The sequence below is a fragment of the Pipra filicauda genome, unplaced genomic scaffold, assembly GCF_003945595.2.
Source record: "Pipra filicauda isolate LSUMZ 115617 unplaced genomic scaffold, ASM394559v2 scaffold117_size3949168_pilon, whole genome shotgun sequence".
Lineage (NCBI taxonomy): Eukaryota > Metazoa > Chordata > Aves > Passeriformes > Pipridae > Pipra > Pipra filicauda.
In genome coordinates, this window is record NW_024103629.1 from 3,742,689 (window position 1) to 3,759,114 (window position 16,426).

Consider the following 16,426-nt stretch of genomic DNA (forward strand, 5'->3'; position numbering starts at 1 on the left):
CAGCTGAATCATTGCTGTTTTATTTCAATTTTTCATTATGCTGTTACAAGTATATTATATTTAATTCAGTTACAGCTGAATTACAGCTGTGTCTCCCACTCTTTATTGTCTAGAATTAGACATTTCTGCCTAAGTGTTCATATCCTTTTTTTATCTTTATATTTTTTACACACTTTCATTATATTTTTATCTTTATATGTGGGAGATTTGAAAGCCATCATTCTGAGTATCTAACAGGGAGAAAACTAAATCTATTCCAGCCAAAACCAGGACAGTATCCTGGTATTACATCATACTAGGTCCCACATTTTCCAATACACCATCATCTTTCCTGTTTTTGCTAGATAAACACACAGATATCATTCCCTTAGTCTATGGGCTATCCCTATAAAAGACCATTGGGTTCATTAATTCCATGAGCTTGAGCTCCATCTTCATATCAGTCTTTCAGGGCAGGAAAGATGGTGTGTGGTGTTGGATTGTTGCATGCTGAAGCCAGTTCTGATTCCATCACCACTACACTTGTCAGGTTTCATCACAGCTTATTCTTCACTAATGTGGTGATTGAAGGGGCATTGGGTTCAGATCCCCAAAACTGTAGTAGTGGAGATGGGTGCTGCAAAGTTCCCAGTGCAGTGATGGGCATAAAGCTGCCGTAGAAGAAGTAATATAGAGTGTTACATAACCATTAGCATAATACAGTTTAATTCATTGTCTATTTTCACCCACAATCAAATCTCCTTGAGGCACACACCAGACTTATCCATCCTCCCACATTACCCACCAAGTGCACCCAGATCCTTTGAAATTCAAGCACAGGAAGAAAAAAAAAGTACCTCCTTTTCACCTCTTCTGAAGTGCCAGGGTATCAGCCAGGACACCTGGTCATCTGCTGATGACAACGAAGCAATGCTTGCATTTCCAGTGGTAATCTCAGACAGTTGAAAGTTTAATTGTAATTGGGAAATCTCCAGTAGGAAAGGTGACAGTGCCTGATAGAGGGGACATGGGGCTGCTATCAGCAGAGGTGTGTGGAGAAAACTGAAACTGTGAGAGTTACTGCACAGCAGATCTCATGGTTGGCAGTGTTGGACCTCTCCAGCGCTGCCCAGAGCAGCTGGCACCTCATGAAGGAGGAGGAGGAGGAGGAGCAGTGTGTGAAACTGATGCTTCTGAAGCAGATGGGGCTTTTGCCATTGAGTTCAGCAGAGCCTGTGTTTTCTTACAAGCCCTTTCAGCTGAGATCAGTTTGCCCTCATAATACAGCAAAGGAGAGTCTGCAAAGCAAGGACCCATGGCTCTGTCTTTAGCAGCTTTCCACTTCTTGCATCCATCACCTGTGTTCAGCAGCGCTTTACTCCCATGCCTGGTGCCTGCAGGCAACTGTATCCCTGCTGCCAATCCCTGGGGCTATCCCCTCTGCTGCCATAACTGCCCTCCTCATTTTTGCCCCTTTCTGATAGTTTAGCTTCTGTCATGGGCTCTACTTTATAAAATTGATCAGTTTGCTAGGATTTGAAAGTAGCCATTTTCATTTTTGTCCTTGAATTCTGGAGTAGCAAAGAAGCAAGTGTTATTGTGATGTGTAGGGGTTTTTGGGTTGTGCTCTGGAACTTCTGAGGCAGGAGTTGTCAGGCAGCAGCTGTACAAGTCAAGGTTACCTGTCCTTCAGAAACCTTTGGGAGAAATTTTCATGATGTATGTGATTATGATTGTGATAATTAAATGAAGCTGGTCTTCTGAGTATAACAGGGCATTTTCTCAGGGACCTGGAGGGTCCTTATTAAAAGAAATTCCTTGCTGTGATAAATGAGTACTATTTGCTTTTCCCATTCAGGTGGTTCTCTCTTGGATGTACAGATTTTGATGATACCCAAGTAACAAGTACACCTGCAAACTCAGCTGAACTGTAGTCTGTGTTGCATCTTACTTTTTTTTTTTTTTAAAGGCAGAGTATTATGTGAATTTACAATTTTCAAAGTAATTGTAATTTTGAGCAGTGATGAGAAGAAAGTTGCTCTGTGGAATTCCATTACCCACTGCCAGACAACACAATCCCAACCATTTCATGCTGGTTTTCAGAACTCTGCCTTTAGGTTTTATTACCTTTTAAAAACCTTTTAACTAGGCATAGGAAAACTCTCAATGGACTTTCCTGGCTTTAAGCTTAACCCAATTTGTTTGGGGCTTGGGGGGTTTTTTGGTTGGTTGGTTGTTGCCTGGGATATTTTGTGTGTGGTTGTTTGGTTTTTTTTAATTGAGACATGATTTTTTCCCTACTTAAAATGATCAGATTATTAAATAGATTTTAAGTCCATTGTTGTTTAAGTTTTCTTTTTCACTTATGGTTTGGGCACAGTTCATGTTGAATATCTTTTTGGCATTTCGACTGTTTTCTAAGAAACTTGTTTACATAGGGTATGGTGTCTGAAAACATTTTTGAAATGGAAAATTACATTGATGAGAAAACATGCAGTTTTAAAAAAGGATCAAAAGTGATCAGTCTTGAACTGTAAATAAAAAAATGTTTTCAGTTTTGACTACAAATGTGGCTTTGTTTGGCAAACTGTAACATTGATATGATGTTTCTTGTATTTAGAGTGATTAATTGTTTACAAATCCCTATAACTGTTTTTAATATGTTTTCCATAGGAGCAACAGCTGCTGCTCGAAAGGAGGTTATAAGGAACAAGATACGAGCAATAGGAAAAATGGCTAGAGTTTTCTCAGTGTTAAGGTAATGTTTTGTGCTGTTTCAGATTTTTTTAATGTTGAGGGACATCTTTGAATGGTTACTTAGAACACTCAAACAGCAGATTTGCTATTTTAGTATACCACCCATCTGAGTTTTGCTGTAACCTTTTAGAGATTGTTTTATTTATACAATACTGCTATTTATTGTGGCTCTGAATAGTTTTCTTCCTCAGGGCTTTTGCTGAATGGAAAACAGACAAACAAAAGACATCAGCAAAAAGAATTGCAATTACCTTTTTCTTTTTAAATTGCTCATCAGGTGTACTAATTATCTTTTAGTCACTCTGAGGCAAGAGTTAAACATGGAGAAAGGGTATGTTACTCATCACCTCTCATTAAAAAAGAAGCCAACTGTCCCACTTTGTCACCCACAGATGTTGCTATAGCCACGAGTAAAGATGACTAAATATGAAAGCATTAGGGTCATTTAACTAGAAATCCAGGAAGTCGCTGTGCAGGCAACAGCAGCTTGTTACTTTGGGCTTCACTCCCCCAAACACATGAACATGAGTAACTAATTGCTATCCAGTGTTTAGAACACTCCGTTTGATGTCTCTGAGCAGAAGAGAAAACATGCTGTACTGTGCTGAAGTCTAAATATGGAAAATACAGTTCAGCAGAGGGATTTTTTTTCCTCAGGAAACTGTATATTGCTCTGCTGTAGTCAGTTTATGGCTATGATGGTTATTGGAAAATCAAGGGAGTTCTAAAAAATTTTATTGGTGTGATTGTGTGACTGATGTAAGAAGAATAAATAAAATAGTTACTTGAAGAATATACTCCTAACTTTAGAGGAAACTCTCAAACTTGCTTGGTTTGAAACTCTCCTGCAGCATGCAAGCAGTGGGCAGGTTCTCATCAGGGCTTTGCGTGGACACTGCAGTTTGTCCATGCCTCACAGATTGCAACAGGATATCTCTAAATAGCATACTCAGATGGAGGACTTCCCCAAAGTGTTACATGTGAATTACTAGTGATGCACAAGCTACTTCAAAATGTGCCCATAAAAAAAAAGTTGGCATTATTCCTTTTCCCTAAACAAGACGAGGGAGCAATCAAATGTTTCCACCTGCTCCTCTGTACCAAGTCTGGCAGAGAGCCTGGTGCTGACATTGCCACCACCTTCATAAAACAGCACAATTATTTTTTTGTGATGATAGTGGAGCAAACAAAGTTTGGAAACCTGGCTTTCTCTCCCATAACCTTCAACCACAGCTTCTGGATCTGTTGTATTTTGTTGTGGAGCACCTTTTGAAATATAACATTATTTCAACAGAAATGGGAACTTTAATAAGCAGAAGCATCTGAAATTGGATGCTCAGCTGATATATTTGGGGGTTTATAACTTGCAGATGATTGACATCACCTCTATGTCAGACTTTTTCAAAGGAATCTATGAGGCAGGAGCTTTTTAATGGTTTCAAGAATGGAAGAAGGGTACAGAATAATTCTTGCGTGTGTTCTGCCTAAAGTGACATATGATGCATAAGCATCATATCTTAGGGGTTTATCACAGTTTGAAACTTTGAGCCCTCTTTAATTATTTATATTCTTATATATAGTAGAATGTAATTATAATATTATATATAATTAATGAATATCAACATTTTAAGGCACTGATGAAAATCAGTCTTTATATTTCCCTGAGAAGGGTGGTTAAAATATTTAATCAGTCTATTATCCTTCTTTTTAAATGTAAACAGAGAGGAAACTGAGATTAGCTCAGTAGTTTAGAACATGGTGCTAATAACACCAAAGTCATGAGTTTGATCCCCATATGGGCCATTCACTTAAGAGTTGGACTCAATGATCCTTGTGGGTCCCTTCCAACTCAGAAGATTCTGTGATTCTGCGACATCAAATAGAAATTAAGGAACATCGAAGGCTAAAAAATCTCAGAATCTGCGATACAGAGCTTTCTTGTGCATATGCAGTTTAAAGATAATAAAAATTCTGTGAATAAACTTATCCTATGAGGGTAAAGCTAAAAGTCCCATTGCAGTTCAATTTAAAAAAAAGAGAGTGATGAAATAAACTGAATAATCAAGAGAAAGCAAAAACTTTGGCGTGCAATTCTTGATGATGAAAATACTGTGTTAATTCTGAAAATATGTCACTGTTTCATTAGTTCTAATTGCTTGGGAAACTTGCAAGGGAAATGGTCACAATTTGATTTTGACTATTAACACAAAGAAAAGTGAGCAAAAGGAGAATTATTTTCAAACTAAAAATAGAACTTGAAGAGTATATATAGTAGATAAATAAGAGTTTGAAATATGTGAGTAATTCAGGGCACATAGGTCTAAAGAAAACTGTAAGTAGTAGAATTGCTGAGAGACAGTTTTTATAGACAAAACCACATTATCCTCAAGTGAATGTGGAACTAAATTCTGTCTTTGTGTTTGCTTCCTCCAGCTTAATGTCATTATATACTTCAAAGTAAAGCACTTCAAAATAGGTTTCTCTTAAGGAATTGGGGTCAGTTTTACTGCTGAGAAAGTATGTCATCACAGGCAGCATTACAGTCCTTGTAGAAAGCTGTACTTAAATGCTTCTCTGGATAGAGCTGTTGTATTCCTCTTGCCATGTATTAAAAACTGCATGTATTTGAAACCAGCAAAACATATTTAGGTTTCCTAAAACAATTTTCTTGAATCCAGTATTATTTTTCGCATACAAAACTATTAAGATCACTACTAGAAAGGGTGAAAGTGCTTATTAATTTTAATGAACTTTTAGCTGCCTTTCTTTAAGTGGTGATCATCAGTAAATAATGCACCTGGTTGCTAGTGTAGACAAGAGCAAAACAAAATTTAAGCTGATTTTGGACCACACAGTGTAAGATGCTTAAATGTATTGTTGGCAACAACTGATCCTGTTGGTCCTTCTCTCAGGTTTGTGGGTTTGCATATATATTGTTTCACAGATGCAGATTATAGTGTTAAGTATAATGGGAGTCTGTGTGTGGTGTGATGCAAAGGTTAACCACGTACACAGCACTGAGAAGAACTGCACTGGTGCTGATGTTACCGCCCAGTTCAGTCTATCTTGGTAAGGAGATTAGAAATAACCAAATCATTGTAGGTTATGGCACATGGGTTAGAGCATGTGTAGCTCAAGGTGTCTAAAGCATGTTCCATATTTTTTTAAAAAAGGAAGTTGTTTACTTTTGTTGTGTTTTTCTTTTTTTCTTTCCTTTTTTTTTTTTAACTTTCACAGAGAAGAGAGTGAAAGTGTGCTGACGCTGAAAGGTCTGACTCCAACAGGAATGCTGCCCAGTGGTGTGCTCTCTGGAGGAAAACAAACACTGCAAAGCGGTAAGCCTGTTTGCCTTTGTGTCTTGTTACATATGAAGAAACCAATTGGTTTTCAACTGCAGAACCTAAGAAAAGTAACGGCAGCTGTCCGAACAGAATAAAACAGGCGGTTTGTTGTGCTGGAGCATTTGAGAGCAGTTCATGTAAGGCCATTTCTCAGGACTTATTATGTACCACTGATTTCCAGGGAAAGGGGTGGGGGAGAGTCCCTGAAAGTCAGCTGTTGAGAAGAGTAGGTCAGGACTGCATGTGAAGTGCACTCTCTCCACAGTCAGCAGCATCTTTTGTTGTTTTTTTTTTTTAAGAACGAACTTTGATACATGGAATAATGAAGGTTCAGATTAGATAATGACACTCAAACTCGTATTTTATCTGATTTGTTCTTCCTCACAGAGAATCACCAATGGAAAATAGCTCTAGAATTAGATTTTCTCTCCTAACAATTCTAAGTGACAGCATGAGAACAATTTCTCTCTGATTTAAGCTCAAGTGAAGGAAGGCTCTTACAAACACCGTGTTTGCCTTGTATGCAAACACAATACAGATTGCCAGTTTTATACCAGGTGCTTCTTGTATTGTAGGAAATTGGTAAGTCTGTAGTAGGGCTGCCTTTGATTCCTTTTGGAACAATGAGCTGCAGAATATTTCATTTACTCCTGCAAGCTCTCCTTTTTTTTCTGTGTGTACTGCTGCAGAATATATTGCAGGCACACTAAAAGGTCTCTCATATATTGAGGTTCTGTTGGCAGTAGATGTAAGAAATAGAAATGCTTTATAACCCTGACACAGTCTCAGCCTCTTGTTTTCCTGTTTCCTTCCTGGAGCATTCTTTCTCTGTAATTTTTCCCTTTACTGTCTCTTTTACCCAGAAGATTCAGGTATACAGTGGTAAACCTTCTTTTCCCTGTTTTTCCCTTCCCTTTTTTCTTGTTGATGACTTGTGTGTTACGGACATAGTAACGTTCTGCTTTGAAAATGCTGCAATATGATTTCACAGGATGCCTTTCTTAATGGGTTTGTCGTCTTTACCTAGACTTTTCTCCGTATAGTTGCTTTACGTTTGTCAGAAAATTTGGTCCAAGGAAACTGCTATTGTTGCCCTGGCAAAATACTAGGAATAGAAATGAACTTGAGAAAATTGCCAAAAGTTCTTGCTACAATGGCTAAAAGGAAAATCTCCTCATACTGCAGTATTCTGGCTGAGTAAAACATTACTATACACAAGCTTCTGCATTAGTTAACACGTAGTACCCCATTCACCAAATACTCTGAAGTTCACATAGTTTCTGTTAAGCACACATATTACCATATGTATTAACAGAAAATATGAGTAGTATGTTCTGTTGTGGAAGTATACATTTTAGTCGTCTTTTTTTTCTAATGTGTCAGTGCTGGTTTGGATCTGGTTATTCGTTTTGATTTCTCATCCTAGTTATCGTGTTTCTGTTTCTTTACGTTTGCATTGTTTTCATTTCCTGATTTTTGCCATCTCTCTTGCTCTGCAGCTTGAGAGGCATAGGCTTACCTTAGTGCATGCGGGTTAGATCCTCCCATTTCCCCATGCAGCAAGATAATAGTATAGATATTTTAGAATTTATCTCAATCCATATTTAACATCTTAACTACAAAAAAAAAAAATTGGGATTTTATGTAGGGGAAAATAAGACAAAAAAGGAGAGGAATTCCTAAAAACTTGACTTCTGGAGCTATTCTCAAAATCAGAGAAATTCTTGAAAATCAAAATTTCTTTTAAAATATTTGCTATATTGGATTGCATTTGATGATTTGCATCAGCTTCTAAATCTCTGACTGTAAAAAAAAAAATTCATACCAAAGCTGATGGGTAAGATTCAAATGAAATTATGTCTTTAAGAACAATGAATGGTTTCAGAACTGTGGTAACATGGTATTCCATAACACTGCAGCAACCTCCCGGTTACAAACTTTGCTCTCTCAGACCAGGCTTTGCAATTCTAGGGGTCCAACAGCTTTCAATCTTATGTCTACATCTATTGATTTAAATAAAATACTAGAAGAATGCTGTTTTCAGAGACTTGGGTTGACAAAAAGAGAGCTTACATATGGAGCAGACTGGGCAAGGTTGCAAGCAAAGGCAGAGCTTTCTAAGCAAACTGTCCCATGCTGTGGGGAGGTTTCTTTTAGTCAGGGGAGATAAAAAAATAATTCTATATGAGGCTCTTTTGCCTTATACTGGTAGCTAATACTTTTCAGGCTGATTTTGTAAGTGGTATGAATTTTGCGTGATGGCTTTATGCCATTTTTTGTTCTCTTTTGACAGGGCAAATCAAACTGCTCTTATTCAGAGCTGGGAGAATTACATAATGACCTTTTCAGGTCAGATGTGCAATATGGAAGACATTTACATTTTGTAGTTCTTTTGAGTCAAAACTACTCAAATGTGTCTTTAAGAACTTTTAGCTTGTGAAACTTCTGCTTTAAAACAAACTCTAGCTTAATTCAATCTGCAAATTATTGTTTTTGTGTAAGCATTTCTCTGTGTGTCTGTTTTGCCAAAATCCAGCACTTACAGTAACATTAGTGTTGTAGCTCCTTTGCTATTCACTGACTTGTTCTTAGAGTTAAAATCCTCTGCTCATTTTTCTCATTCGTTTTGCTACCCCTTTCTTCTCTTCAGCTACTGTTGAGGCTATTGAGGCTGATGAAGGTAAATTGGCCAGTCCCCTTTCTGTTGGTGCCACAACAGATAAGGGCTCTGCTGGGTGTATTCATTTTGCTGTAGCTTGTACAGATTGTGTGGGTGTTGGGCTAACAATTGTGGCTCGGTATTAACCAAAATGTAATTGCTTTAAAGGGGAAAATGTTTTTTGGTTTTTCTTTCTGTTGCTGCTGTTGAGATTTTTTTCTTTCTGAAAGTTACAATAACATTGGAGTTGCTGTATGTTGAAGGAAGCACTGAATAATGCCACAGGAGGAGATCAGGGAACTTGGATTTCAAGGGACATAACACGGCAGCAGATCATAAATGCTTTGTGACACATAGCTCAAAAGCTGTGTGCTGGAGACTGGCTCTTGTCTCTGCCTCAGATTATCCTCAGCGATCTCTAGTCTAGGAAAACACACAGCTTTTTATAAATATTCTCTCTTTTTGTTGATTTTGTTTCTTTTCCCCTTTTTCTATTTTTTTGCCTCAGTTTGTTTCCTTTCTTTTAGATAACTAGTAAAGAAATTTTATTGGTCTTTTGTTACAGTTCAGCATGTTTCTGTTTCTCTTTAAAAGTAAACCAACATTAGACATTTGTCTGCAAGATGTCTGCTTCCTCTGGTAGTGGCAGTTTACACACTGGATATTTACATTAGAGCAACCATTAACACAGGCACCATTTTAGCTACAAATACAAAGTGACTGGCTGCCTTGGAAGATTTCTGAGCATTCAGTGTTGAAAACTATGGTGTTTTGTTGACAGACCTCTAGTTTAAACCTTAAGCAATTTTTAATGCTACACTTCAAATCTAAGTAACTATGTATTGCAAAGGAGATGCACAATATTCGTTCAGCATTATAAAGTTTTGGAAGAAGAATTTTCAGAATTCCCCTTTAAAACAAAATTCTTCAGTTGTATTTTGTTCTTGCCCCTCTCAAATTTTCTGTGGGTATTTTTTATTTTTTTACTTAATTTAAAAAAAAAATCTGATGATTGCTGTCCGTTGGTAAGATGTGCCCTTTTGGCCAGTGGAATTTGTTTTTGAATTTTGTGAAGCAGTGAATAAAATTACAGAACAAACAAGTAAGAGAAAATACAACTGCTTTCTAAATAGCAGTGAGTAAGCTGCTATTTATGTTGGAATTACCTATTCCTATCGGCAATCTCTAATCTGCAGTGTGCATTCTTGTTGACAGTTTGGCTGTTTTCTGTGATTTTCTGTGACTATGTGTTGTGTTTTAGTATATTCTCAATGTAACCTGCTAATACTCATTGTCTGACCAGTAACTACAGCAGAGCACCTTCCTTAGTGTTACAGATGATAACGTGTCTACTTGAAATACAATTGATTGAACGTGCCCCCATGCTAGCAATATGCAGCCCTCAAGTTAATCCTTCAAGACTTGCCATCCTTGCTAGTGAGACACCTTCACCATAGTTGCAACAACTTGTCTGCATAGATGAAGCTTCTGAGGGGGAAAAAGTTTCACCCTTTACCAGTTGTCCCTCTGCAGTTTGATTCAGGGCCCAGTAACACCAACTGGGCAGTGCTGCTGTCAAGCTCCAGGACACAGCGTTTTGGCTTCAATGCCGAAAGCCATCCATTAAACTATTGCTTCAAGGGATTGGCTTGGGTACTTGTTAGACATCTTAATTTTTGTGGTAGAGGATAAAGTAAGAACAAATAACAACCCAAAACCCAAACCTTAAGAAAACTCACTCTAGGACCTGTTCTGTTTTCACTGCTCTATCCCTACTCGCTTGACTAATTACCATTATGTTTTTATTGTTTTCCTGAGTTGAAGTATAATACATGTTAAAACCCATGCACTTCACAAAGTTCCAATATAACATTTGTGAAACTGGCTAAAGAACTGAATCCTGAGGCAAACAGGATCTATCAATTTTCACAGGAATGGTTGGCAAAACTATCAGCGTGAAAATGGTTTTTTTGCTCTCCCCAAAATGCAAGGAGTAGTAGATTGGTACCATGGATGTTTTGGAGTTTTGGATGTGTTCGCCTTTTTTTAACAGAATTCCAACTTGTCCAAAATCAGGACAGCATATTGGAAGGAGAGCAGGAGTACTTTGAGGTAAAGAGAAGATAAAAGGGGAGAAGGAATATTGAATTTAATCTTTGAAACTCCCCTACCATTTTCTCTCCAGGGAGTTTACAGTTTCCTGGTACTAACACACCATTTCTGCTCTATGGCATGTTATGATAGAGGCATAGCAGAAATGCCACTTCTGGAAGTGCAGTGCGTTGACTTGGTGCAGACAAGAGAAAAATACACAGAAGGCTATGACAAAAAAACTTGCTGTTTGCCTACAGTGCTTTTTTCTCTTTTGCTTTAAATCTAAAGATGCTCAACACTTCAATTAAAGAGAGAATAAAATTAAATAAAAATCACTCTATGAATGCATTCCCCAGCCTGTGGCTCCCTTCTGAGGTTGGTGTGGCCTCACCAATGTCGCTGCTGAAGGGCAGATCAAAAGTCCTCAGGATCAGTTGGAACTTTGGTCTTTTGTCAGTGCGTTTCCAAAGCTAAACTGTAAGAATGTACCAAAATGACAATATCCCGGTCCATGTTGCACAGTGTTACTGCTGTTTGACTCAACCTGCTCTTTAGAAGTGCAGGAATGTGTCAGGGAGGGTAACTGCCCTGAGCATTCAACAAGCAGCTCACCTGCACTGAGAACCTGTTGTAGGGTCACCCCAGATCTCCTATAGCTTTAATGTATATCCCACAAACTGGCCTCACCATGTCATCACCATCTGTAACTAGCCAGCACTTTTTCCCTGATTTTTGAAAGTCAAGTGGGAGTTTTGGCTCGTGAAAGGGTGTAAGGACAAGGCACAATGTCCTTAAGGCTGTGATGACAACAAATGCTACCTCACAGCTCATGGCTGTGCCCTAAGCATGGTTCCTAATTGCAAACTGTAGATTCATGTCAGCATCTTAGCACTCTAAGCTGAACCCCAGTGGACAACAAGGTATTGGAAGTTGATGGTGTTGAAAAAAATAGTTGTGTTTCAAGAGACGGTGGTGGTTAACACCCAGCTCTTTCTGAGCACGGTAAGGAGTCGGTCGTGTTGTCAGATCTTCTCATTGCCGCCTTCACAAAGAAGGACTTTCACACTTGTTACTAAATTGGGGAAAAAGCTGCCGAGAGTTTTACCTTGCTAATTTTACTTCTTAATAATCCTTTATTTAGCTATCAAAGGATTTTCACCCCAGCATAAGATCACTAGCTTCGAAGAGGCCAAAGGCTTAGATCGAATTAATGAGCGAATGCCTCCGCGCAGAGATGTGCCATCTGATGCCAACCTTAACTCCATCAACAAGGCAATCTCCACAGAGACTAATGGCACGGACAGCAACGGCAGTAATAGCAGCAATATTCAGTGACCACTGTCCGGGAGGGGGGTTGAGCTGCAGGGCGCGATGGGGTTGCTGCACATCGGCAGTGGGATGTTCTTGCCTCTGATAATAGCTTACTTGCTCTGGGGGCCAGGTGTTGGATTCAGTTTACAAAAATCATCTACGAAGAGATCGTCAACTTTAATTTGGTGGGAGGGGGGGTGGGGGAGAGACACCTCCTTTGGATATGCCTTTAAATGCTTGTAGAAAAATGAAAGCTCATGCTGGTATATATTGCAAAGTTAGGGGAATGAACATGTTTTCCTACTGCATTGGGAACGTCTAGATATGTTACTGAAAGGCCTTTTATTATGTTACTGGACATGAAAACTTTGTTTAATTTCTTACTAACTATTGTACGTTTACAGTTGCAGCACTCAACATCAACATCGAAACATTTTTAACAAAATGTACAAACTAAATAAGGACTATTTATTGATAATGTTTTGCTACTCTTGTCAGACAATGGCTATGAAATAAATTAGGCAGTCTTTAAAAATATAGAGAAAAAAAGAAAAAAAAAGAATGTTGGAAATTTGTTTAAAATGCCAAAAAAAAGAGAGAGAGAGTGAGAGAGAGAGCGAGAGCGACAGTTTAATTTTGTACAGATTATGCTTACCTCAGGTTTCTTTAGTGTGCTTCAATACCCTTCTTTAAATATAACACTTATCTTACTAATTTGGCAGCAATTATCTTTTTCCTTGTTTAAAAAAAACTGGAATAATAACATTTATCTTTTTTTTGCTGTTTATATTTAGGGGGGTTTGGTTTGGGAGGTTTTCTGGGGGTTTTTTTGGTAAATCAAGTCTTGGTTGTGGCTTGCTGAATTTAAATATTTATGAGTGGTGCATTTTTAAGTATAGTGAACAAGACACCATATTAAGTGCAGTGAAAAGCATCTATATTCTGTAAAAATCTGCCTATGCATGTTTTTTAAGAAAAAATGGCTGTATAGGCCTGTATGGGACTGTAATGCGCTTAGTGGTCTGACTTATACTGGAAATGTATGTATACTGGCGTACTTTATATTCTCTAAAAAAAAAATGCTTAATGCCTTTGAAATTTTGTAATCAAAAAAAAGCTTTGAAAAATCTAAGGGGGAGAGTATTCTTAAAGTTTTTAACATAAGCTTGTCAGTGCACATATAGATGGGTAGCATGTTTAGCAAACCTTGTGAAATTTAAATAAGTTTGTAGTTACATGTGAAATTCTAAATGCATGATAACTGTTAATGTCATAATGGTTTAGTCATTTTGTTCTGTTTTGTCATGTGCCACAAAATGTGTAATTTTTTCACTTTTTTCCCTTTGTATATCAGTTACGGGTTTCAACTGGTTCATTCTCAAAAAGAAAAGGAAACAAAACAAAACAGTCCATTGATATTTTTTAACAATTGTATAAGTGCCCAAGTAATTCACTACAGCCTACAGCCTTGCCTTTGTAATTTGACTTCGAAATGTTGGCAATCAAAGCATGCACTTGTAACAATGAAAGAAGCATTTTATATTACTACTCAATAAAAATGTGCATGAACTTAAGCACTCTTCCCTTTCTTGCTGTCTCAGTCACCATGCCTGTGCGCACAGGCACCATGCGTTTGTGTGCTTCTTCTCTCTTTTGCTTTGGACAGGAGAAGACCGTCAGTGTAAGAGAAGAATGACTTGTTTCGCATCTCAAGGTCAGTTCTTTACTAAGAAAAACGTTTGTTTATTACCCAGCTGTTTAGGCTACTGAATGTCTGCAGACTTCCCCCAAGTTCTGATTAGGAAGTTGGGTTTTCACTAAAATGAGTATAGGATGTAACCCACGAACACAGAGAAAACACGTGCCCTCTGTGTGCTTTCGCCTTGTCTGGAGTGTTTGAAAAGACCAGTTAGTATCATTTACAATGTACCTTTAAGGGGAAAAAAAAACTCAACAGTTTTGGATTTCAAGTGCTCTCTTTTAGTAGAGGTGAACTGTCAAACTGTCTGCTTTCTCATTTTCTCCCTAATGTGCTCAGCATTCTTCCACAGTCCATCATCCTGTGAAGAACTGATGGACAATGCCAAATGGTGCAATGATGTGGGCATTGCTTTAGTCCTCCTTTCAGGTACCATTATTAAATATAAGCTCAGTGCCTGCTTTCTTATATTTTTCCCACTTTAGCTCTTGCTAATTGTGACAGGTGGCAAAAATAAAGAGTATTCATAATGTCTGGGACTAGGAAGCTGGATCCATTTCAGATTTAACTTCTCATTTCAGACTGTGTAGAGATATAGCACAAGGGAGAGACACATATAGTCTTAACTGTTCATCTGCTCAGTGAAGCTGTTCATCTGACTAATGGGCATGGTCTCTGCAGAAAGGAATGGTGGCAGTTTGCGTGACTGCTTTCCTTGCCCGTTCAGCCCTGTGTACATGCTCACTAAAGAGCCGTAGGTTACCTCAGGTAAGTTTTCCTGTGGGGACGTCTGAGCCAGCGCTCGGCAGGCACCCTGTGCAGCGCAGAGCAGCACCGTGGGGCAGTACAGCAGCGTGTGTTGTCTGCTTTCATTTGAGTTGGGCCCTGGCAGTTGCACAAACCAATTTGACAGTAAGAAAGGGGCTTTTCTGCTCAGTAGTGACAGTGTGGCGTAGGCCTTTCAGTTGGTATGCTTAATGCAAAAGCTCCGTGCTACAAATCAGAGCTGGGTTTGCAAATGCCTGCTGTAATTGCCAAAGAGCTTATGGATAAGCAAGGTAGTCCAGGATGAGTAATCCATTAGGAAATGTACAGTGTCTGGTCACAAAGGAGATTTTTGAACTTTTTATAGCTCAGAAGAATGAAAAATATTCTGAGCATGCAAAGTTGCAGTGTGTCCTGGGTGTCCAGATAAGATGGCCTGGCTGTCTTCTGGAGCGAGCCCCACTGTCCTACCATGGGGCAGTTTCTGGACTGGCTCCAGGGGATGGTCTGAGCTATACTCAAATGTTCCCAAAAGGACAAAAAAAATTTCCAAAGGTTATCTCTTTTCAGGGCATCCAATCTCTTGCAAGTGTTCTTCTTTTTCCTGATGCAGAAGGAGCTGTAGATGAATTTGAAGAAAAAGCCCTGGTGCCACTGAAGGCTGAGATTTGGATTTCGTGGCCTGACTCAGTGACGTGTCAGGCACTGGACTGTGTCTCCCAGTACAGGTTTTTTCCTTCTTATCAGATGTGCTGCCTTAATGCCAAAGATATCATTAGTGCACACATGAAGATTTACTGTATTTTTTTAACCACTTTAATCCCACTGTCTAAGGTAGTGTGTTAGATACATGTATTATATTTTATGCACTATCATAATTTTTCTTTTCAGCAGCTGTTAAGCATGGAGTGTATTAGCTCTTAGTGTACATTTTCTGAAGAAGACAACATTCAGATTTTGTCCAGGATTTCCCCCAGAATTGCAGTAGGTTTAGCCCTGCTTAACCTATTGCCAGTATTGCCAGCTGTTGGGAATGTGTGTAAATTCTTTCAGCATTTTCTTAGATGGCCTTTTTTATTGCCAGAGGAGGACCTTCTGGAGCCTCTATTGAAGTATGGTTATAACTTGGATTTCTCCTGAGAACCTGGCCAGCAAAATTGAAAAAACAGAAAACAGGGCTAAAAACAGGCAACAAAAGATGCTGCTTGTTAGTACAGTCCTGATCTCTGTCCTCTCTAGCTTTAGTTTTTAGTTGAAGTGGCATTCAGAGTGTAAAAAACCATGAAAATTTAGGGACACTTCATAGATTCAAACTGAATTTACAATTTTAGTCCTTAGAAATCAGTTTCTCTTCTTTTTTTCAAGATACTGTTGCTCAGATTAGTCAGATCCATGAATCTTCCCACTTCTTTCACAAAGAGAGGGATGTGAGATCAGCTATTCCAAGCGTTAAAAAACCACAAGCACCAAAACAACCTTTGGAAAATAGTTTATGGATTGCTTTCTTAGTTGCTTTTGGAATTATGTTTGTTCCCCCTAAAAATAGCTATTTTGGGCATGCAAAAGAGTGAACTTTCTTGTTCTTCCGTGATTTTGGAAAAAATATATCTACGTTCACGTGTTTTCATATGTAAATGTTCATACTTGTAGCCACCTTCATGGGGGTCACAAAAAGGATGAGTTGGCTGGAGCTAGAAGTAAGGACTGGGTTTTGAGTCTTGCTGAGCTGACTTTGCAGTATCAAGCCTGGTAAGCGTTATAGAATACATGTTTCATGAGGCTCTGGGGATTTTTTACATTTTTTAAATAACTTGAGAGCAG

The 16,426-nt window shown here is 38.5% G+C and overlaps 1 protein-coding gene across 2 annotated transcripts in view; it reads left to right on the top strand.

Annotated features, from left to right (window-relative positions):
• PPP3CA (protein phosphatase 3 catalytic subunit alpha) overlaps positions 1-13,715 on the top strand; it is a 185,736-nt gene extending 172,021 nt beyond the window's left edge. The window contains exons 11-14 of one of the 2 annotated variants that reach the window (XM_027717893.2): positions 2,653-2,737; positions 5,974-6,071; positions 8,728-8,757; positions 11,972-13,715. In XM_027717893.2, coding sequence (XP_027573694.1) covers positions 2,653-2,737; positions 5,974-6,071; positions 8,728-8,757; positions 11,972-12,165 — 407 coding nt within the window. In that variant the 3' untranslated portion in view covers positions 12,166-13,715. The remainder of the gene's footprint in view (positions 1-2,652; positions 2,738-5,973; positions 6,072-8,727; positions 8,758-11,971) is intronic. The other variant, XM_027717895.2, reaches the window with a different exon arrangement.
• The last annotated feature ends 2,711 nt before the right edge of the window (positions 13,716-16,426 follow it).